Below are 22,935 nucleotides of genomic sequence, written 5' to 3'. Positions count from 1 at the left end.
GGTTAGGAAGGCCAAGGAGTGTCTGTAGAAGGGTGAGGTGAGCTGCAGTGGCCCAGGGGTCAGAGCCTGGGGAGCACTGGTCCAGGAGAGAAGCCCCAGCCCTCGGGTGGCAGACAGCTGCCTGGGCTCAGGAAGGGCCCAGAAGTGAGTGGAGAGTCAGCCACATGGAAATGCTGACCCACATGGAGGTATACACAGACCAGGTGTAGACGGGCTAGATGCAGACCGGCTGGCACATCAGCAGAGCAGAGGAGGCGAGGCTTTCTAGACAGGATTTCTTTGATTCAAAGGTGGTTCCTGGGTCTGTGTGCACAGGAAACCAGAGATAGCCATCAGCACCCTTCAGGAAGGAGGGCCCTTATTAACAGGGCCTGAGTGGCTGTAAGCAGGTCGGCTGCTGAGAGCTAGCCTCCTGGGGAGTGTGGGTTTCACACCGGCCCACACAGGGCTGAGAAAGTGGCTATTGATGGAAAGTGGGACAGGGATAGGCCTGACGTGGGCCTCCAGCCCCGGGGCCCCTGTTTGGAGGGGCTGTAGGAACAACTCTGGAGTCCCGCAGGGGGTGCCTGCTGCCACTTGTACCTCCTGACTTAGTTTATGAAAGCTAGCCAGAGGCAACGCCACAGTGGTAGGTTTAAAGGCCACCCTGACTTTCTGGGTAGAAGTGCCTGGGTGAGGGGCACCCCTGTGTCCCCCTCTGCAGAGTCCCGTCCCAGGCTGCAGTATCTGGGGTATCCCCGGGACCTGGTCATGGGGCTTCAGGACAAGATGAGCTCTCAGACCAGATGAGGGGCCTGAGCGACCACCACCCCACCCCAGCCACCCACCCCAGCCTTGCCAAAGGTGGACAGGGAGGATGGTGCTGCCTTAGCACAGCTGCTCAGTCATTTCCTGACCCCACCTGAGACCTCATGCCGAGTATCTTGTGTTCCTGTCCTCTTGCACCTGCCCCACTGTCCTCAGGGTGTAGGGGCCCAAACGTAGAGGGATCACCCACAAGGTTGGGCAGTGGGCCCCTGTATCATTGGGAGTGGCTCCAGGGAAGTTGTCTCTGCAGGGGCTGTGCTGGAGCCTTTGATGTTCTAGCACCTTCTATCCCATGAGGGGGTTGACCACCAGCTCATGACTACGCCGGGAGAGCAGGGTGAGAGTCTCGGAGCCCCATTTGTGCGCTGCCTGCTTGGGGATCTGGCTACCTAGCAGGCTCTCGTCTTGGGGCGCCCTTCTCTAGGAGACAGGAGTGGTACCTGCAGGGTGCCTCTGCAGACGCTCCGGTCTTCCTGATATCCAGGTCCACCCAGCCTGCCGACAGCCCCTCCCACAACTCTGTGGCTCTGCCTTCAACCCTCTTTAGGGATGTTGTACTTGAGTGAAAGTGTAAGCCTCCATGATCAGTCTTTGCCAGGCCAGCCTTGGCCCAGTGCCTCCAGCCTGCTGGGCCCTGGACGGGGCGCCCCTGCTGTGTCCTTGCCCTGTTCATCAGCTGGCCTTGTCCTTCAGCTCAGCACCAGGTGAGAAGAAATCACCCTTGTTTTGACATTTAGCATGTGACCTGTCCCCTGGGAGGAAGAAGCAGGCCGTTTGCAGCTGATGCACAGTTTAGAACCAAACATCCAAGCATTTTTCTGACGTCCCTGAGACTGGCCCCCCCAGGATGGGCACCGAAAGGCCTGTGAACCCCTAGCCTCTGTCTTCTCATCTGCAGTACATGTGAGGCCTGGAGGGCTGCAGGGAGAGCCCGTGCGCTGCGGCTGGGTCATCTCCTGTGGGCTGGGTGCCAGGAGGGACATGCTTACTCATGGGGGTTGCTGGCAGTGTGAGAGACAAGGGTCTAGACTTTAAAATTCCCCCAACACTCATAAAGTTTTACCTAAAGTTAATTGGAAAAATAAATCCTTTGAAGAGTAGAGCCCTGAAGTGTTTCTCCAGACGTAAACATTTTCCGTTGTTAAAATGCAAAGGCAGTCCTGCGATCGGCCCAGTAACAACACACTGATTCACAGTGCAGCAAAATGGTGATTAAGTGCTTTGTACGGGTTCTGCGTGCTCAGTCCGCTATTGTACGTCGGCAAAGAATTGCACTTTAAGCCACAGTAAGACTCAGGATCAAGTAAACAGGCGAAGGTCCTGGTTTTGAAGTCCGCCCAAATCTGTGTGTGTTCCTCTGGTCGAAGTGGGAATCCGGTCGTGAGCGAAGAAACCAGTCCTTTACCGTCAACAACGTGATGGCACTTGCCTTGTCTGCTTTCTTCCCTCCTACTTCTGCACACCCGATGGCGTGCCAGATTCGGTGAACGGGTCAGTTGCGCCCTACAGAGAACAGGCCCAGGCGGAATTGGCCAGAGGTGCCTACGCAGACATTCTCCCCGACCCTGTGGCTACTCCCTTCTCTTCCTGGGCAACCAAAGGCCCAGGAACTGTTTTAAGGATTTGCCCCTAATTTTCTCATGACTCACCACCAATCTACCCCCAACACACACCTTCAGATGCCGTCACACACTGGCATTAACATATTTTCCCTCACAGGCACTTACCCTCACACACACTTTCTCTCTCCCAGTTTCCCTCCAACACACTTTCCCCTCTCATACGCTTTCCCTCACACACTTCCTCACTCACACACACACTTTCCCTCACACGCATTTTCTCACTCACTTACCCTTTCCCTCACACACACATTTTCCTTCACACACATTCTCTCTCTACACACTTTCCTTCACACATACTTTCTCACTCACACACTTTCCCTCTCACACACTTTCCCTGACACTTTCCCACAAACACACACTTTCTCTCACACACACTTTCCCTCTGACACACTTTCTCACTCACACACATTTTCCCTCACACACATTTTCTCACACTTTCCCTCATACACACATTTTCCTTTGTACACATTTTTCTCTCACACACACTTTTCCTCACACACACTTTCTCACACACACTTTCCCTGATGCACATTTTTCCTCTCACACTTTCACACACATTCTCACACACTTTCACACATAATTTTCCTCAACACATTTTCTTTCTCACACTTTCCTCATGCACACTTTCCCTCTCACACTTTCTCTCACACACACTGTCACTCACACACACTTTCCCTCACACACACCTTTTCCCTGACACCCACTTTCTCTCCCATACACTTTCCCTCACACACATTCTCTCTCACACACACTTTCCCTCACACAGACTTTTCTTTACACACACTTTCTCTCTTACACACACCCAGCTCTGTAAACACTTTTTCCTTCATTCACACACTCAGCTCTAACACATACACACTTATCCCAGCAAACATTAACAAAGAAAATATTACACATTTTCTTAAACATTAAGGATGTTAAACATTCAGGATGATTGAACTTTACCCTTTTTAGTATATGTGCTGCCGAAGCGAGCACTGAACTTTACCCTTTAAGAGACTGAGATAATTTTCTCTTTTTAAGCATTTCTTGTGGAAATCTTCCTAAAATATACTATATTCTTACCTGTTTTCTTAAGCTGAATTGAATGTATCAGGTGATTTGGTTTCATGGTAATGTGATCATTTTGCCCCTCTGCTCTCAGGATCATGTATATCTGCCTCCTCCCTCTTATAATTTGTGTCTCTTGAAAGAACTAAATTGTTAGAGTTTTGTGAAGGTGGGAATGGCTGGCCTGTACTGTGCACATGCCACCATGCTGATGAGCCTGGGATGGCCCTCAGGCTGCGCCACCCTAGTCATGCGGTCTGTTTATTTGTCAGACCCTCTCTTCCCATGACCAAGAATGGGCACCATGTGCACAATGATCGGGGAGCTCGTGAGGCTGTGACCCTGAATGCAGCAGCACATGCTCTGCTGTTCCGGCTCACAAAGTGCACAGAGAGGCAGGTGACAGCCAGGAAGGGGCTGTGCTGACAGTTACTTCGGGCACATTAGCATAGGCTAGAGAAATGTTTCCTCTGGCTTGCCCGAGGCTTCCTCAACTTGACCCGGGAAGTGGCCTCTGGGCACACAGACAGCTTCCCTTGGGCAGCTTTTGCCTGGACCAGGACCTGGGCGGGGATGGTGCCCAGAGAGTGAGAGCTGGTGGAGGAGTGCCCCCAGGCCATGTGTTGGAGCCTCACTCAGTCACGGTAGGAATCACTGGGCAGAGAAGGGGCCAGGGAAGCTGTGGGATCCCAGAGATCTCAGCAAGTATTGCCCATCTCTTCCTCAAACGGGGCAGTTTTCAGAAAGTGAACGGGTGAGGTGGAGGACTGGGAGACCCACTGAGGGGCTGCTGATGACAGCTGGACATGAGAACGAGGGCCCACCTACGAGTCTGGAGGAGGAGGCCGGTCTGGACTTGGGTATCCGCACGGCAGGAGTCCCTCTCTTCCTGGGAGGATCCACAGTTTGCCTTTCACTTCCTCCGACATAGGTCATTAAGGACCTGCCCTTCCACTTCGCCAGTTTCTTTTATCACAGTTAAGTGTTTGCTTCAGATCTCTGTGAGGAACATCCTATTTGGGGCATGGTTCTTGCTCCTGGCTCAAGACCACCTCCATCCTTCCCATGGGTTGGATGGTCACCGGTGGCTAAGGTGTGACTTGAGTTTTTAGACATCCGACCATCTTGGCATTTTCTGGACAAAATGAGTAGTTAGACAATTCCTAATGAGTGAATGGCCCTGTCTGGTGGGGAAAGCCAAGCATGTGCAGGGAGCGGAGCAGACAGAGACAGACACAGGGAAGCCTGTGTGGGTGCCTCAGCCACCCCAGTGCCCCGCTGTGCTGCACAGTGGTGGAAGCTTCCAAAGGTGAGCTCACTGCAGCGCACACCTCCCTGGTTGCTGTGCATCCTGGCCCCTCAGCGGGACAGATGGTCTGAGTCCTTACCCACTTCAGATCCAGGGAATTCGATGTTTTGTTTTCAATTTCTTTAGGAAATTATCTGTATCGTGAGCTGTTCAGAGGAATCTCGGATGGAACCATTGTCCCTTTAAAAATCGGTTTCAAAATAAATAAATAAATACATACATACATACATACATACATACATACATACATAAATAAAAATCGGTTTCACAATTTTAACCACTTTGACTTTTAACTCTTACTTGTAGCCTTGCTTTTTTTTTTTTTTTTTCCAAATAAATGAACCCTGTGGTATTTCCTCAGGAAATGTTACATCTAAAAATAGCATTAAACATCTTTTGAACTAAAAGCATTCTATCTTTACATAAAATTCCATTGCATTGAAACATAAGGAGGAAATCAGGTATCAAGGATACTGTTTTCAGAATGACCGAATGGGTACAATTCTGTTTTTTTGATAAAGGGTGCCCTATTGGTTGTTGTTTAAATATTTTAAGAATTATCAGTACAATTAAAATGTATTTACTATGGGTGAAGTTTTCTGAGTATTAAATTACATGTGGACCAGCTCTGTCCTCGGCACAGGAGCCTCCCTCTTTCCCTGCAGACCCAGGAGTGCCCAGGGTGCGAGGACCAGGGGAGGAGAAGGCCCTGAGAACCTACACATGCTCTACAAATAATCCTAAATACAGCATTTCAGGTGCACATTTCAGAATTCGATGGGGTCGAACTTGAGCGTGTTTTGTGTGACAGCAGCAAGAACCTCACTTAAAAAGTATTATTTGGGGGATCGCTGAGTGGCTCAGAGGTTTAGTGCCCACCTTCGGCCCAGGGCGTGATCCTGGAGTCCCGGGATCGAGTCCCACATCGGGGTCCTTGCATGGAGCCTGCTTCTCCCTCTGCCTGTGTCTCTGCTTCTCTTTCTCTCTGTGTCTCTCATGAATAAATAAATAAAATCTTTTTTTAAAAAAGTATTATTTGGAGTGCCCCTCATGGGCACAGGGGTCTGCCCTACCTGATGCAGCAGGGGCACTTCCTCGGTATGCCTCTGCTGTGTGACAATGTGAAGGCCCAGGAGATGGCTCCGAGGGGAGTCCCCCACTGTGCTGAGGACTTGCCTGTACCTTCCTATGCCACAAAGACAACTCACATGCCCAGACATAAGGCAGAGCCCGAAAAGCCGACTGTTAGTCAAAGTGTCCTCAGTGCCTGTCTTCCTCGTGTCTTAAACCACCTGGTCCTCTCTTGCATTTCAGGATCTGGAATCCCTTGACACCTGTATCCAGAACACACTGTCTGCCCTTTATCCACCTTTTGAGGCCACGTCAGCCACGGTGCTCTGGCAGCTGTTCAGCGTGGCCGAGAGACTCCACGGTGGGGACGGGCTGCGCTGCCTCACTGACTTCCTCATCCCAGCCAAGAGGGCCCTACAGCACCTGCAGCAGGAAGCCTGTGTGAGTACCTGCCCTGCAGGACCCAGACCTGTATGGGACCCTCCTCTCAGGGGACAGAGCCTGTGGGATGCTTTTTCTTGCAGGAGGAAACCTGTGAGACCCTCCCCTGCAGGTAATGCCTTCCTGTGTTGACTGTAGAGAAGAAATAGGCAGGGTTTTACTGGGTCCCTGGAGAATATTGAAGCTGAGCACATGGAATACCCTCATTGGGGATGGAGACGAAGGGGAACATGACATTAAACCAGTAATTAAAGCAGACATAATTCAAGTGAGCACTTGTTTTCTCTCTGAAAAGAAGCTGTGAGATTATCCTCAGCTATTTCATCAAGTTTAATCACATGAATGGAGAGATCTAGTCCACTCCACTTTTGGGGTCCATAAGCATACCAACTTAGCAGTTTTCCTCTGGCTTCTGGCTCCTCTGCCCTAGTCCTAAGTGACGGGCGAAATAAGGTTCTGTGTTCCAGAAACAGGCTTCTCAGGCCTCCCAGGTGTGCAACCCATAACATCCAGAGGTATCCATCCTGGTTCCCCAGTAAACTTCAGCAGAGTCTTTAAACCTAGCCTAATAGATTTCTCAGGTGTTTAGTTTATTTCTGGGGATTTTTTTTTCCTGAGTGGTATTCCATTATATGGAATATACCACAGTTTGTTTACTCGTTCATGGGTTGATAGATACTTAGGTTGCTTCTAGTTTTAGAATATCATATATAAAATTGCTGTGAACATTTGCAGGCAAGAATGTGTGAGGGCTTGCTTTCTTGGGTAAAGAGCTAGAAGACCTAGAACTGTGATTGCTGGGCCACTTCCAAATTCTTCCGTGAGCGGCCGCACCATTGTGCATTCCCATCAGCTGCTTTGGAGAGCTCCAGTGGCTTGGCATCCTCACCAAAACCTCCTATTCTCAGCCTATTTCATTCTAGCCATTCAAGAACAGGTGCGTGGTGTCACATGCAATGTCATGGCATTAGTGCGCACCGCCCTAATAACTATAGATGTTAAGTGTCTTTTCCTGGACTTATTTGCCTTCCATGTGCCCTCTTTGTGATGTGTCAATTCTAACCTTTTATCCATTCTTAAAAGTTGGATTGTCGTCTTCTCTTTTTTTTTCATTAAAGTAACTCTATTTTTTAACTGTCCAGTCAGGTAATTCCAAATATATACAGTTACAAAAGCAGATTTTCGTCTGTAAGGACCAGGACTAGAGTAAGACAAGGCAAGTAAGGCACACGGCATAAAATTTAGAGGATGCACCCACTGACACATTTCTGCAATGTCTTCTTCTTGAGTTCTAAGAGTTCTTTATATATTTTGGATACAGGTTCTTTATTACATATATGGTTTGCAAATATTTTCTCCCAATCTGTGGCTTACCTTTTCATTTCAGTAATATTGGTTTAGGAAGAGTCAAAGTGTTTAATTTTGATGAACTTTCCCTATTTTTTTATTTTGTTTTCTGTGTCCTAAGGACTGTACTTTTAGGCCTAAGATCCATTTTGAGTTAATTGTTGTATATGGTGTGAGGTAAGCATCAAATTTGTTTGTCTTTGCATATGTCTATCCACCTGTTCCAGCACCATTTGTTGAAAACACCTTCTTTTCTCCACTGATTCACTCTGGCAACTTTGTTGAAAATGAATTGTCAGTACAACTGGGAATTTGTTCCTAGACTCTGTTCTGTTCCATTGATCTCTCTTTCCTCCAGTACCATGGTTCTGATTAGTGAACTTTCATAGTGAGTCCTGAAGTCAGCCGGTATAAGGCCTCCAACTTTCTTCTTTTTCAAAATTGTTTAGCTATTCTAATGTCTTTGCATATCTACATATCTACATAAAATTGAGAATCAGTTTATTTATACAAAGCATCTTAAGAGTTTTGATTAAAATTGCTTTAAAGTCATAGATCAATTTGAAAGAAAAATGTCTTGGGATATTTTTATTATAGGTTATTTTCAAGGAAATCTTAAAACTAATGACAGCCAAGTCATAGGTATGTTGCAGTGAGCTGCTGGAAAGATTCATGGCTCAATCTTAAAAAGTAAGCTCTTGAGCTGCACACCAGAGTGTGCAGTGCCAGCAGCTGCCTTAGCACACTGGGCACCCCACCAGCACCACCCTGCAGATGAGCACTGCCTTATAGTGCTCGTGGGAGCTTCTGGCATTGCAGTAAATGCACTGAGAAGACAATCTATGGAACTTAATCTTAACCATTTCCAAAGTGCTATGCCTCATATTACTTGTTCCAAAAAAGAGCTATGAAATGGATGGACATGAGTATCACTGTGTATCAAAGGAAATATTTGAAATCCTCATGTAAGGTCACAGGATGCTCGATATGATGAGTACACAGCCACATGTGTGACACCTGTATGGATGCTGTTCAAACAGTCCTTAAAGAAGGGAAGATATGTCTCATGGACTCTGAGCCTTAGGGTGTTCAAGTAGCTTGAAGCCACCAACTGAAGCCCCATGTCATATTTATAAAGCCATCCAATATGATTGTATGAAGCATTCTGAGAAGAATGCCAAGATCATCACAGGCTACTTGGTGGACCTGAAGTTCAACGATGAAGATCTACAAGATGGAAGATTGAGCTCAAAATATGGAGACAGGGGTAGCCCTGGTGGCTTAGCGGTTTAGCACTGCCTTCAGCCGGGGTGGGATCCTGGAGACCTGGGATCGAGTCCCATGTCAGGCTCCCTGCGTGGAGCCTGCCTTCTCCCTCTGCCTGTGTCTTTGCCTCTCTCTTCTCTCTCTCTCTCTGTTTCTGTCTCTGTCTCTGTCTCTCTCTCTCTCTCTATGTCTCTCATGAATAAATAAATAAAATCTTTAAAAAAATATGGAGACAGTTTGGCTAATTTTTTGATCATGTGATTGTGAATGACAGCTTGCAAGGTACATGTGCCCAGCTGTGTACAGTCAGCACGCTCAGGAGGAGCCTCAGTGGGTACTGGGACATGGGCTTCCTTGGGTATTGAGTCTTCAGGAGGCCTCCTGCTTACTGCTAGAGCTTTCATACATTCATCTGTTACAGAATTCTGCAACAACAGCAGCAATCCAGAACAGTAGTATTTGCCCTATTATACCATGTGCAACTTTAAAAGTGGTGCAGTTTATTAACTAATCTTATTTGAAAAAATATTTGCTTCATACATATGTAGTTACCTCCTTGGCTTTCAGGGAAAAATGTTTTCCTTTACCTCATATTACCAATGGTAAGAATACAATGTGAAGCCACTGAGTATGAGAACCTAACATAGATTTTGTATGGTCTTTGTACAATTCAGATAAAAGAGCTTCCCTAAATAAAATAAGTAGCATTTAATTTAAAAAGTAAGACCTACATGAACTCAGGGTCATGGGATCAAGCCCCTTTCAGGAGTCTGCTTCTCCCTCTCCCCTCTCACTGCTTGTGCTTATGCTCTCTCTCTAAATAAATCAATCTCTAAAAAAAATAAAGGATGAAAATAAATGAGTTTTTAAAGAAAAAATAAAAAGTAAGACCTATATTAATCAGTGCCTTTTATTATTCCATTGATATTGAAGTAGGGCTTTAAAAAAAAAACTACCACTGGACTACTTTGATTTATTAAATTCTTTGCATGTTTTATAGCTAGAATGACCATGGTAGAGAAATGACCAAGGGTATCCTAGGATTGATTCTTTGTATGAAGTAGTCTACAGAGAGGATATTTTCCTTTATGATTATGTACCTTTTGCACATTTAAAGGGTGTTGGTTGATAAGAAACTGAGATAAACCACAGCACAGGGAACAAAAATGCCTGTCCCCATTCTTTTTTTTTCCAAAGATTTTATTTATTTATTCATAAGAGACACAGAGAGAGGCAGAGACACAGGCAGAGGGAGAAGTAGGCTCCATGTGGGGAGGCTGATGTGGGACTTGATCCCCAGACTCCAAGATCACGCCCTGAGCCAAAGGCAGATGTTCAACTGCTGAGCCACTCAGGGGCTCCCTGCCTGTCTCCATTCAAAGGTGTGTTTTGAAAAACTATTTTGACCTAATGTTTTGTCTTCTTTCTTCTGTTAAGTTTCTTTCTCCTTTCATTTTAATCATAAGTTGTCCCCCTTTCCTACTTACAGAATTGCTTTATTTTCTGAAAAATCTATATGAATGATACTACTCTTTAATATCAATGCATATTTATAAGTACATAATTTAATAAGTACAAAGTGAAATTTAGGGATATCCTTATTATCTCATTTATATTGCTTTTTTACTGTTTAATAAAGAAAATAAAATTTGATCATCCTTATCACATAGGGGAAAATGAACTCATCTCAACAACTATGAATATAAACATATTTTCATTGATATAAATCAAGGCAGTTTTTATTTATTTACCTGCTGTTGTCAAAGCATGTGGCTTGAAGAACATCACTAATCATCATGTTAACCTAAGATTTCAACAACCACCATTCTTCCATCTCTTTGTAGATACAAGAAATGCTTAGAGTCACTCATCAGCTTATTTGTAATTTTCTTTCATCACAAGTTTGGTTCAAAAACTGTCTGGAGAGGTTAAAAGTAATCAGAAAGATATAGAAATAGAGTGTTTGCATGATGGGAGAAGCAGGGGCAGGAGATTACAATAAAGAAAATAAAATCAAATGGAAGCCGGAAGAGGGGGAACAAACAAAGGCATGAGAAGTAAAAAGCACAGCATATATAATAACAGGAGGAAAGCAAAGTTAACTGGTAGCCCAGCAAAATTTTAACCAAAGATAACTGGTATAGCTATATTCAGAACAAGCTAAATATAGCAAAAGGGAAAATGCATCCTCAAGGCTAAGGTGGATCATTGAGTAATAATGCTGGTAACAACTAGGACTACATAACAATCTGTAAACACCTAACAACATAACCTGAAATGTTTGGAACACAATCTGAGGGAATTACAAGGGGTAAACGTAATCATAGTGGGAGATCTCACCTCTTCCAGAGCAAACAGATAAGCAGACCACACATTACATGTCTGAATTCCTGATTTTTCTCTTCTACCCAGGGGCATGCATAGAATACTGAAGCCACTAATCTTAGAATACACATCCTTCCCAAGCACACATGGAATATTTTCCAAATTTTGATAAAATTCTGATCAAATTTTATCATTAGAGTGTATACATTTATTTCAAGAGTGTATACAACTTAGAAAATATTAGAGAACATACAATGTTCTTTAGTGTACTTGTACATTTACCAGAATTGACCATTAGTCATAAGGTGGCAATAAATACAGAGAATTGACATATAAAGACTGCAATACAATAAATACAAATCAATAACAACAACACCACCCTTACATTTGGAAAATTGTATGTGTACTCCTAAATAGACAAAGGGTCAGAGAATAACAAAGGAAATTGGCCAATGAACAGGTCAGCCCTATTTCTGGCTAGGGTGTAAAGTGTGTGAGAGAAGCCTGGCCAAATAACCAGAAAACCCCACATAAATGAAAACAATTATATTTTCCTTTAAGGCCGTCCAACAGCTGTGGGTACACAAAGATCTAGGAACTAAATTATGAGGAGACAATGACTTCTTAAGTGAGTGAGGACACCTGGGGTCAGTTGCCGAGGCCACAGGGAGGGCGGACAGAAAAGCAACCTGACGGGGAAGGACCATCTGTGCTCAGATGAGAAGTCGAAAGAAGAAACCTCAGGGCTGGTCTTACATTTAGGTCCTTAATCCATTTTGAGGTTTTTTTTATGTGTATGGTGAACAAAAGTGATCCAGTTTTCTATTCTGTTCCATTGAACAGAATATGTGTCTGTTTTTGTGCCAGTCCCATGCTGTTTTGATTATTACAACTTTGTAATATCACCTGAAATCTGGAATTACATTACCTGCAGTTTTGTTTTTCTTTTTCAAGATTGCTTTGATATTCAGGGTCTTTCGTGATTCCATACAAATTTTAGGGTTGTTTGTTCTAGTTCTGTGAAAAATGCTGAGGGTATTTTGATAGGGATTGCATTGACTGTGTAGATTGCTTTGGGTAGTATGCACATTTTACAATATATGTTCTTCCAAACCATGAACATAGAATATCATTCCATTTCTTTGTGTCCTTTAATCAGTATTTTATAGTTTTCAGAGTATAGGTCTTTAATCTCTTTGGTTAAGTCTATTCCTAGATATTTTATTATTTTTGGTTCAATTGTAAATGGGGTTGTTTTCTTAATTTCACTTTCTGCTACTTCATTATTAATGCATATAAATGCAACAGATTTCTGTACATTGATTTCATATCCTGCAACTTACTGAATTTATTTATCACTTCTAGTTGTTTTGGTGGAGTCTTTAGGGTTTTCTATATATAGTGTCATATTGTCTGCAAATAGTGGAAGTTTTACTACTTCCTCATGGATTTGAATGCCTTTTATTAGTTTTTGTAGTCTGACTACCGTGGCTAGGATGTCCAGTACTATGTTGAATAAAAGTGGTGAGAGTGGGCATCCCTATCGTGTTCCTGACCGTAGGGGTAAAGCTCTCAATTTGTCACCATTGATGTTAGCTGTGGGGTTTTTATATATGGTCTTTATTATGTTGAGCTATGTTCCCTCTAAACCTACTTTGTTAATAGTTTTTTTTTTATCATAAAGATGTTTTTCTTTGTCAAATATCTTCTCAGCATCTACTGAAATGATCATATGGTTCTTTTTTTAAATATTTTATTTTATTTTTTTAAAAGATTTTTATTTATTTATTTGTGAGAGAGAGAGGGAGAGAGGCAGAGACACAGGCGGAGGGAGAAGCAGGCTCCATGCAGGGAGCCCGACGTGGGACTTGATCCCGGGTCTCCAGGACCATGCCCTTGGCTGAAGGCGGCACTAAACCGCTGAGCCACCCGGGCTGCCCTGATCATATGGTTCTTATCCTTTATCTTACTGATATGATATATCATATTGATTTATTTGCAAATATTGAACCACCCTTACAACCCAGGAATAGATCCCACTAGATCATGGTGAAAGATTTTTTTTTAATGGATTGTCGTATTCAGTTTGCTAGTATTTTGTTGAGGATTTTTGCATCTATGTTCATCAAAGATACTGGTCTGTCGTTCTCTTTTTTGTTGTTGTGCCTTTATCTGGTTTTGGAATCAGGGTAATACAAGCCTCATAGAATGAATTTGGAAATTTTCTCTCTTCTAATTTTGGGACTAATTGGAGAAGAGTAGATATTAACTCTTCTTTAAACATTTGGTAGAATTTGCCTGTGAAGTTATCTGATCCCAACCCTAAATGTGAGACCTGAAACCATAAAAATCCTAGAAGACAGCTCAGGCAGTAATCTCTCTGACATCATCTATAGCAACATTTTTCTAGATATGTCTCCTGAGGCAAGAGAAATAAAGGCAAAAATAAACTATTGAAATCACATCAAAATAAAAAGCATCTGCACAGCAAAGGAAACAATAAACAAAACTAAAAGACAACCTACTGAATGGGAGAAGATATTTAGAAATTACATATCCAACAAACGTTTAATATTCAATATAAATATATAGAACTTATATAACTCAACACCCCCAAAACTCAAATAATCCAATTAAAAATGGCAGAATTCATAAACAGACATTTCTCAGAAGAAGACATCCAGATGGCCAACAGACACATGAGAAGATACTCAGCATCAGTCATCATCAAGGAAATGCAAATCAAAACCACAATGAAGATATCACCTCACACCTGTCAGAATGGCTAAAATCAACAAAACAAAGACATGTGTTGGCAAGGATGTGGAAAAAGGAGAACTCTTTGCACTGTGGTGAGAATGCAGACTGGCAGAGCCACTGTGGAAAACAGTATAGAGGTTCCTCAAAAACTTAAAAATGGAACTACTCTATGTTCTAGTAATCACACTACCCAGTGTTTATCAAAAAAATATGAAAACATTAATTCAGAGGCATAGTGCTCCCCTATATTTCTTGCAGCATTATTTACAATAGCCAAACTATGGAAGTAGCCCAAGTGTCTGTTGATAGATGAATGGATAAAGAAGATGTGGGATACACACACACACACACACACACACACACACACACACACATACACACTGGAATATTACTCAACCATTAAAAGAATGAAATCTTGCCATTTGCAATAACCTAGATGGAGCTAGAGAGTATTATGCTAAGCAAAGTAAGTCAGAGAAAGACAAATACCATATGATCTCACACATATGTGGAATTTAAGAAGCAAAACAAATGAGCAAAGGAAAAAAAAAGACCCATCTAGAAACCGATTCTTAACTAGAGAACATACTGATGGTCACCAGAGGGGAGGTGGGTTGGAGATGGGTGAGATAGGTGATGGGGATGAATGAAGGCAGTTGTGATGAGCACTGGGTGTTGTATATACTAAATTGTACACCTGAAAATAATATTATACTGTATGTTAACTGGAATTAAAATAAAATTTTAAAAAATATGACAACAAAAGCATAAAACGTGGAAGGGAGTAAGTTGAATTATACTACTATAAGTTCTCACATTGTGTTTAAGTGACAAAATGTCACTTGAATAGTAGACCATGATGAGTTAGAGATGTATGTTGTGATCTTGACAGCATCTACTGAACACAACACAAGGATGTGTAGCTAAATAATCAGTAGAGGAGATAAATGAGATCTAAATAATCAGTAGAGGAGATAAATGAGATCCAAAACACAGAAGAGGGAATAAAAGAAAGAGCAAAACACAGAAGAGGGAATAAAAGAAAAAGTGACTATCCTCTAGTGTCATAAATGGGCAATAGGCAAACAGATTTCATGCAAAGATGACAGATTTAATCTATCCATATTTGTAATTATGGTAAAGGTAGTTAAGTGAAATAAAAATTCCAACTAAAAGGCAGATATTGTCAGACTGGGAAAGCGGCAAGACCCCCTAACTGCTGGTTATAAGGAATACCCTTTATTTTTTTTAATAATAAATTTATTTTTTATTGGTGTTCAATTTGCCAACATACAGAATAACACCCAGTGCTCATCCCGTCAAGTGCCCCCCGCCAGCGCCCACCACCCACTCACCCCCACCCCCCGCCCTCCTCCCCTTCCACCACCCCTAGTTCGTTTCTCAGAGTTAGGAGTCTTTATGTTCTGTCCCCCTTTCTGATATTTCCTACCCATTTCTTCTCCCTTCCCTTCTATTCCCTTAGACATGCAAAAGGTGAAAGGAAAAGAACAAGATATTCCAGTACATATGAGGAAGTTTGGTGGTGATCTTACTGCCAGGTGAGGCAGACCTCCGACCATGAGAGCCACCAGACACGCATGGGGACAGACAGGGTAATAAAAGGCTCCATGTGGGGATCCCTGGGTGGCGCAGCGGTTTGGCGCCTGCCTTTGGCCCAGGGCGCGATCCTGGAGACCCGGGATCGAATCCCACGTCGGGCTCCCGGTGCATGGAGCCTGCTTCTCCCTCTGCCTGTGTCTCTGCCTTTCTCTCTTTCTCTCTCTGTGACTATCATAAATTTAAAAAAAAAAAAAAAAAAAAAAAAAAAAAAGGCTCCATGTGTCAACAGGTCATAACAGAACTTCCAAGTACATTAAGCCAAACAAATGACACTAAATGGAGATTTTCAGGCTCTTCTGTCAGCAATTGATAAACCAATTAGTAAAAAATTTCACTAAGGATACGAAAGATCTGAACAACACCTGACCTATTTGACGTTTACAGAACATTACATCCAACAAATGCAGAATACACATCCTTTCCAAGTGCACACAAAATGCTGTTCAAGGTGAACAATATGCTGTGTAGGTCATTTAAAATAAAGTTTTAAAATTTCAAAAAGCAGAAGTATAGTAATTTTTTTTCTAGCCACAACATTATCATCAGAATACCAACAACTAACTAGGAACTCCTAAAATATTTGGAAATTCAGTAACACATTCCTGAAGAACCTGGGACTAAACAGTAATGAAAACACAACAAGTAGAGGGATCCCTGGGTGGCGCAGCGGTTTGGCGCCTGCCTTTGGCCCGGGGCGCGATCCTGGAGACTCGGGATCGAATCCCACGTCGGGCTCCCGGTGCATGGAGCCTGCTTCTCCCTCTGCCTGTGTCTCTGCCTCTCTCTCTCTCTCTGTGTGACTATCATGAATAAATGAATAAAATCTTAAAAAAAAAAAAAAAAAGAAAACACAACAAGTAGAAATGTTTACACACAGCTGAAGCAATCCTTAATGTATAATACAGTTTAAAGTGATACATAGCTTTGGGGAGGAAAGTCTAGCGTTAATTATCTAAATTTCCACCTTAAGTTAGGAAAAGAACTAATTAAATCCAGTTTTACTGAAACCTAAATGGATTAGTTATGCGTGCAGAAATAAAAGAGGGCAGCTTCCTCTGTAAAAAGAAGAATCCTTGGGGGGTGGGGGTGAGTGGGTGACGGGCACTGAGGGGGACACTTGACGGGATGAGCACTGGGTGTTATTCTGTATGTTGGTAAATTGAACACCAATAAAAATTATTTCATTAAAAAAAAAAAGAAGAATGCTCAACAGAGACTCACTAATGTCACTTATGAAAAAGTGCTGTCCTGTTAGATATGAGCAAGACAAATGATAGACTGGGATAGTTGAGGGAAAATCCACAAGAATCCTACATGCATATTCTTTCCCTCCTGTCTTGATGTTCTTGCTCCCCTGCAGAACTGCTGGGAGACACATTGGCATGGCTGTGGCCAAGCCAGGGGAGAAAGGCCAACCCCTGGGTCAACGAAGACGTACTCATCTGAGCCCTGTGAAGACACCAACACACACACACCTAATCAGGGAGCTGAATGTCAAGAACTATCCTCTAGTGTCATAAAGGGGCAACAAGGCAGAGCAGCAGAAGGAAGCAAACCTCCAAGGGGTCCCTTCCCCACCAAGGTACTAGCACAGAAGTGTACATTTTTGTATTTAAAGCAAAGATAAAGTGGTTTGGGTGTGTATGGTCATTCTTTCATAGTGATGACCTGCTTTAACACCCAGAGCTGGAGGGACCTTAGAACAGTGCAGTCAGCACGGGAAATCGCAGGGAGAGGGGGTGGGTCTCAGAAATGTGGAGAGCAGCCACCCCGCATTCTTCAGCCACTCAGTCTATGAGTTAGGGTTGAACACAGAGTGGAGGGGACCAACTTCTCAGGCTTGAGCAGAGAAAGCCGTCACAAGAAGCAAATCGAAAGACCGATGGCAGAAACATCTAGAAAATCTGTGCTTCAGAAGCATCAGAAGCAGAATTAAAAGCCAAACAAAAGCTGTTTCTTAGGATCATGTTTGCAGAGAACTCACAGACATAAGTAAAACACTAAGTCCAATATAAACATTGGCACAGCCTTGAAGAGAAAATGTGCAGAAGAGGCACCACTATCCCTAGAAGACTGGGAAAGGCTGGGCTTTTGGTGGTCAGAGAGGCGCAAAGTAAGTGACAAGACACAAGCTTTTATTCATTAACGAACAGGAAAGTGTAAAGATTAATACCCAGAGCAGGGAGATAATGAGGCTGACACGTCTCCTATTTGTGGAAATTGGGATGACCTCTTGGGAAAGCAGTGGTTTACTATGAATGGAGACTCTTTATAGCGTCATGCGGTTTTAATCAGAAATCTTAAACCACAGCATATGACCTAAAATACAGGACCAGAGATGCCTGGCTGGCTCAGTCAATAGAGCATGGGGCTCCTGATCTCAGGTCATGAGTTCAAACCCCCATCTTGGTTGGGTGTGGAGTCTACTTATAAATAAAAAAATAACATGATTAATTAATTAAAGTAAAATACAGAGCTAGAATTATTCCTAAGAGTATGTATTGCAATAATATGTATAACAGTAAAAAATGGAAATAAATATTAGGGCAATGGTTAAATTAGTAATGTATAAATATGATAGATTATTATATGCAGATTAAAATTGTTTTAAGAGGGGGATCCCTGGGTGGCTCAGCAGTTTAGCACTTGCCTTCGGCCCAGGGCACGATCCTGGAGTCCCGGAATCAAGTCCCGCGTCGGGCTCCTGCATGGAGCCTGCTTCTCTCTCCTCCTGTGTCTCTGCCTCTCTCTCTCTCTCTGTCTATCATGAATAAATAAATAAATCTTTTAAAAATTGTTTTAAGAGAAGTATTTTAAAAATACTGAGGAAATTATTATGAGATAATATTAGGCCAAAAAGTGGTATAAGTTTGTCTCATACCAGTTGCTTGACAGGCACTTTTAAAACCATCACAAGAAGACATACAGTGATGTTAGTGTGCTTGTGCTATGGTAGGCCTGGGAGTATGGAAAAGGAGTGACTCTGCTTTTCCTACATTAACTCTAAAAATATCCCCTACTTACTAAAATCAGAAATGAAACCTTAAAAACTGAGAGGGAAAAGAAAATGGATGGTCCAGTCTATGGCGGCTTTCACAGTGCTAGGGTTCCTGAGGTTCAATGCCTAACCTCAGCTGAAATAAATATTAACAAGGCCTAGGTGCTGGGGTGCACATAACAGCCAAACTGCATACAGAACTGGGGCTGAGGGTACCCTGAAGACCATCAAGTGGCCTGACCACTGCACATTCACCATTCAGGAAGCTGGTTGATCTGCAAATACGTTCAGCTGTCCCTGGTGCCTGGCGGTAGGTTGCTGGGTGGACACCCTGGGGTCAGCCCCAGGACCAGGGGTGTAGGACCTTGACAGTGAACAGTGAGGTGGGGTTCCATGGACACATGGTGGGGATGTGCATGGCAGCCGGCTGCAGGTTTTGTTGCCTAACAAGGATGGACAGGTATTTACATGGCCTTGTGCAGGGTGTCAGAGCCCAAAGACGGAGAGAAGGGCCCCCATGGTGACAGTGGTCCAAGAAGAGCAGACACGGAAGCTTATCCCTCTGTGCCTAGTCAGGCCCAGGAAGGCTGTCTGTCCCCTTGCCCAGGACAAGTGGACAAGTTCTCCCTCTGACTTTTCCAAAGGACCATAAAATTTTGTCTTGTTTTCAGTTTTCCAAGTAGGGGAGTGAAGCTGAGCTTTTCGGAGTATTACAATACTGCTGTGATACATCTATTATGATTGAAAGCCTGCTGCTGATCTTGAGAAATTCAGGTTCCTGGACTGCTGTGTGGAAGCCCACGTAAGGAAGGGCACTGCACTTGTTTCTGGCAGCTCAACTGCAGCTCCTAAACAGTGAAGCCCGCCAACCTCTTCTTGAATAAACAAAACTTTGGCTCTGTCACTTCTTCCTTGAAACACTATAAATGTCTTGAGCACACTATTTAGGGAAGATGTTGAAATGAGATAAAGAATTACTCCTTGCAGGGGCGACCAAGTGGCTCAGTCAGTTAAATGTGTGACATTTCAGCTCAGGTCATGATCTCAGGGTCATGAGATAGAGCTCCTGCGTCAGCTCCACACTCAGCGTGGAAACTGCTGGAGATTCTCTCTCTCTCTCTCTCTCTCCACCCCCCCTCCTGCTCATGCATGTACACTCTATAAATAAATAAATAAATAAATAAATAAATAAATAAATAAATATCTTTAAAAAAATATAGGGTACCTAGGTGGCTCGGTTGGTTAAGCTTTGGTTTCAGCTCAGGTTGTGATCTCAAGGTCAGAAGGTCAGTCTGTGCTCAGCGGAGTCTGCTTGTCCTTGTACCTCCCTGTGTGTACTCACACTCTCATGAACAAAATCTTTTAAAAATTTCACAGTAGCTTCCAAAGGAATAAAATATCTAGGTATAAATTTAAACAAAGAAGTGAACGGCTTGCATACTGAAAACTACAAAACATTGCTGAAAGAAAGAAAAGAAGAACTAAGACCTGGAAAGACACTTGTGTTCATGGACTGGAAGATGTAATACTGTTAAGAAGGCAGTACTATCTAAAGTGATCTGAAGATTCAATGCAATCTCTATCAAAATCACAGCAATGTTTTTTGCAGAAAGAAAAACCTATCCTAAAATTCCTATGGAATCTCAAGAGAGTCCAAGTAGCCAAAAGAATCTTGAAGAACAAAGTTGGAAGACTCACATTTCCTGATTTCAAAACTCATTACAAAGCTATAGTAATGAAAACATTGTGGCACTGCCATAGGATAAACATATAGGCCAATGAAATGGAATAGAGAGCCCAGAAATAAACCCTTACATATATGGCCAAATGATGTCTGACAGGAGTGCCAAGACCATTCAGTGGGTATGGATCATCATTTCAACAAATGGTGGTGGAAAACTCCACATGCAAAGGAATGAGGTTGGATCTTACCTCACACCATACACAAAAATTCACTCAAAATGGATCAAAGACCTATGAGAAAGCACTAAAACTATAAAACTCTTAGAAGAAAACATAAGAAAAGCTTCATGACATTGGATTTGGCAGTGATTTCTTAGAAATGACTCAAAAGCACAGGCAGCAAAAATAACAAGAGTAAGTTGGATTTCATCAGAATTTAAAACTATGTTCTTAAAAGGCACCATCAACAGGTAAAAAGAACCCTCTGTCAATGGACAGAGATTCTGCTCAGACCTGGTCGGGGGTGGGATGGGGGGAACTAGAGGAGAGCTGTGGTCATCGGGTCTTTGAAAGGGAAATGGCACGAAGAGGGTGAGCCCCGGGATGAATGAAAGTAGACGATGGGACAGTGCATGCTGGGTGGATTAATCAAGGCTCTTTGGGCTGTAAGATGAATTTGCCTTGTGTCACTGGGAAGCCTAGAGGAGAAGAGCTTCAGACCCACCCCCAATAGGGGCTCAAACGTGTCCCTGGGGCTCTGTGTCTCCCCCTTGCTCTACTTGGCTCCACTGTGCAGACAGGCTGGGTGAAGGTGCAAATCCTCCCAATACATAAAGCCAGTGGAGAGAGGATTTCCTGTCTTCAACATCTTTATACAAGCCCAGGAAAGACCCTGATTGGGTGCCTCCATCCATTCAATCTGCTACAACAAAAACACCATACATTGGGTAGCTTATAAACATAGGAAGTTATTTCTCATTCTCCTGGAACCTGAGGAGTCCAGGGTCAAGGTGTCAGCAGGTTTTTTGTCCAGGACCAGCATCCTGGTTCAGAGATGACCAGCTGCTTTTGTTGTTATGGGCAAATTTCACATAATATGCATTTCCCTAATGATTGGTGAAGTTGAACATCTTTTCATTTGCTTACTGGCCATTTGTATATCTGTGAGGAAGGCCATGGAAAAGATACAATGACCCATTGACCTGTGAGCTGGATCCAGGCTCTTGGAAGCTCCTCACCCCTGTCCCCCATCCTTGGACATGGGTTCTGCTTGCCCTTCCCACTCCCAAGGACACAGCCTTGGGACACGGTATTGAAACTGCTGAATGGTATATGTGACTGAGCCTAGTTGAGGCCTTCAGGTAAACTTTCACAATTTCCAACTCAGATGTATGAAAACATTAAGTATTTTCTAGACCTTAGCTCTGAAGGAAACTAACATAAAATCTATGTGAAAGGCAACCTTCTGTAAGACCTCAAACTCTTAAGTTTCAAGGCAAGAAAATATACCACAAAAAAGTCAAGAAATTCAACTTGTATAAAATTTAAGCTTCCATAGAAAGGAAAGGAACATAACTAAGCTATACAGCAAGGAAACGAGGTCACATATAAGCAGCTGGTGGAAACAAAACACAGACAAACATTTGCTAATGGTGATCAAAAAAAAAAAAAAAGATTGTCAGATTTTTTAAAGACCTCACAGCCCTAAGAAGGCAGAAACAAGGCCACCATTCATAAAAAGAATAAAAATAGAGAAATTGTACAGAAAAGAGACAAATGTCAAAAAGGGGGTTGGCTTGGCTATCACAGAAGCGTGACATAGAACAACACTCTTCCACAGTTTATGTGTTAGCTTAGAAAAACATTCCCCTAGTGTAAAGCTTCTGGCTACTGAATCCTGGCCGAACTGTCACAGCGATGCATCGCTGCTGACATGCCCTCTGAGGCAGATCAGTCGTATTGCCAGGAATCAGGAAAGACAGTCTATGACCTTTTATCCTTAACCCTAATCCCTGAATGTTTCCTTAAACAATAATTTAAAGGAGAAATTTACTGTGTGTGATAGAAACAGACAGAAGCACTATAGATTCTGACCACAGGGGACAGGCAGGTCACCCCCGGACAGCAGCCAGGAGAGAGGAATAGGAAAGTGCCGACCCAACACCCAAGCTGTGTGGACATCGTTACTGCGGGTTCGAGAAGTTGCATCTTGCAGGGCTCAGGGAAGGAAAAGCCCCCAATCTACAAATGTATCAGAAGGAGGTTCTTTCTTTTTTCATTTCCTCTGTCATTATAATAACATTTGTGCCATAAGTCATTGCTGGAGTGGGGAGAAGCAATGTGTGTGGTAACTGAAGCGCGACGGTAGGACGTGGTTCCGTATGAGGACCTGCAGCTGGGGCTTCGGAGGTGTCGGGGGCCCAGCACTTGTTCCCCAAACTGCTAGATACTCTGGAGCCTGTGGCCGACACTGCCTGTGTGGTAGCTGTCCTGTGGTCTAACCCAGGTTCTTCTCAAAGATGCGGGGGCAGCTCACCCACATGATCACAGCCGAGTTACAAACTTCAAATAAGCAGAAGGACCCCATGACATTGGGTGGGAGCCTGCAGCCGGCATCGTGCGTGTGCTGGCGGGTC

General features: G+C 43.4%; 1 protein-coding gene across 1 annotated transcript in view; it reads left to right on the top strand.

Annotated features, from left to right (window-relative positions):
* PLEKHG4B (pleckstrin homology and RhoGEF domain containing G4B) overlaps window positions 1-22,935 on the top strand; it is a 70,530-nt gene that overhangs the window by 16,153 nt on the left and 31,442 nt on the right. Inside the window, exon 2 of the mRNA XM_038583393.1 lies at window positions 6,103-6,300. Within this exon, the coding sequence (XP_038439321.1) occupies window positions 6,103-6,300 (198 nt within the window). The remainder of the gene's footprint in view (window positions 1-6,102; window positions 6,301-22,935) is intronic.

The sequence above is a fragment of the Canis lupus genome, chromosome 34, assembly GCF_011100685.1.
Source record: "Canis lupus familiaris isolate Mischka breed German Shepherd chromosome 34, alternate assembly UU_Cfam_GSD_1.0, whole genome shotgun sequence".
Taxonomy (NCBI): Eukaryota; Metazoa; Chordata; class Mammalia; order Carnivora; family Canidae; genus Canis; species Canis lupus.
The sequence above is the reverse complement of the archived record's forward strand: the minus strand, read 5'-3'. Positions and strand labels throughout refer to the sequence as shown.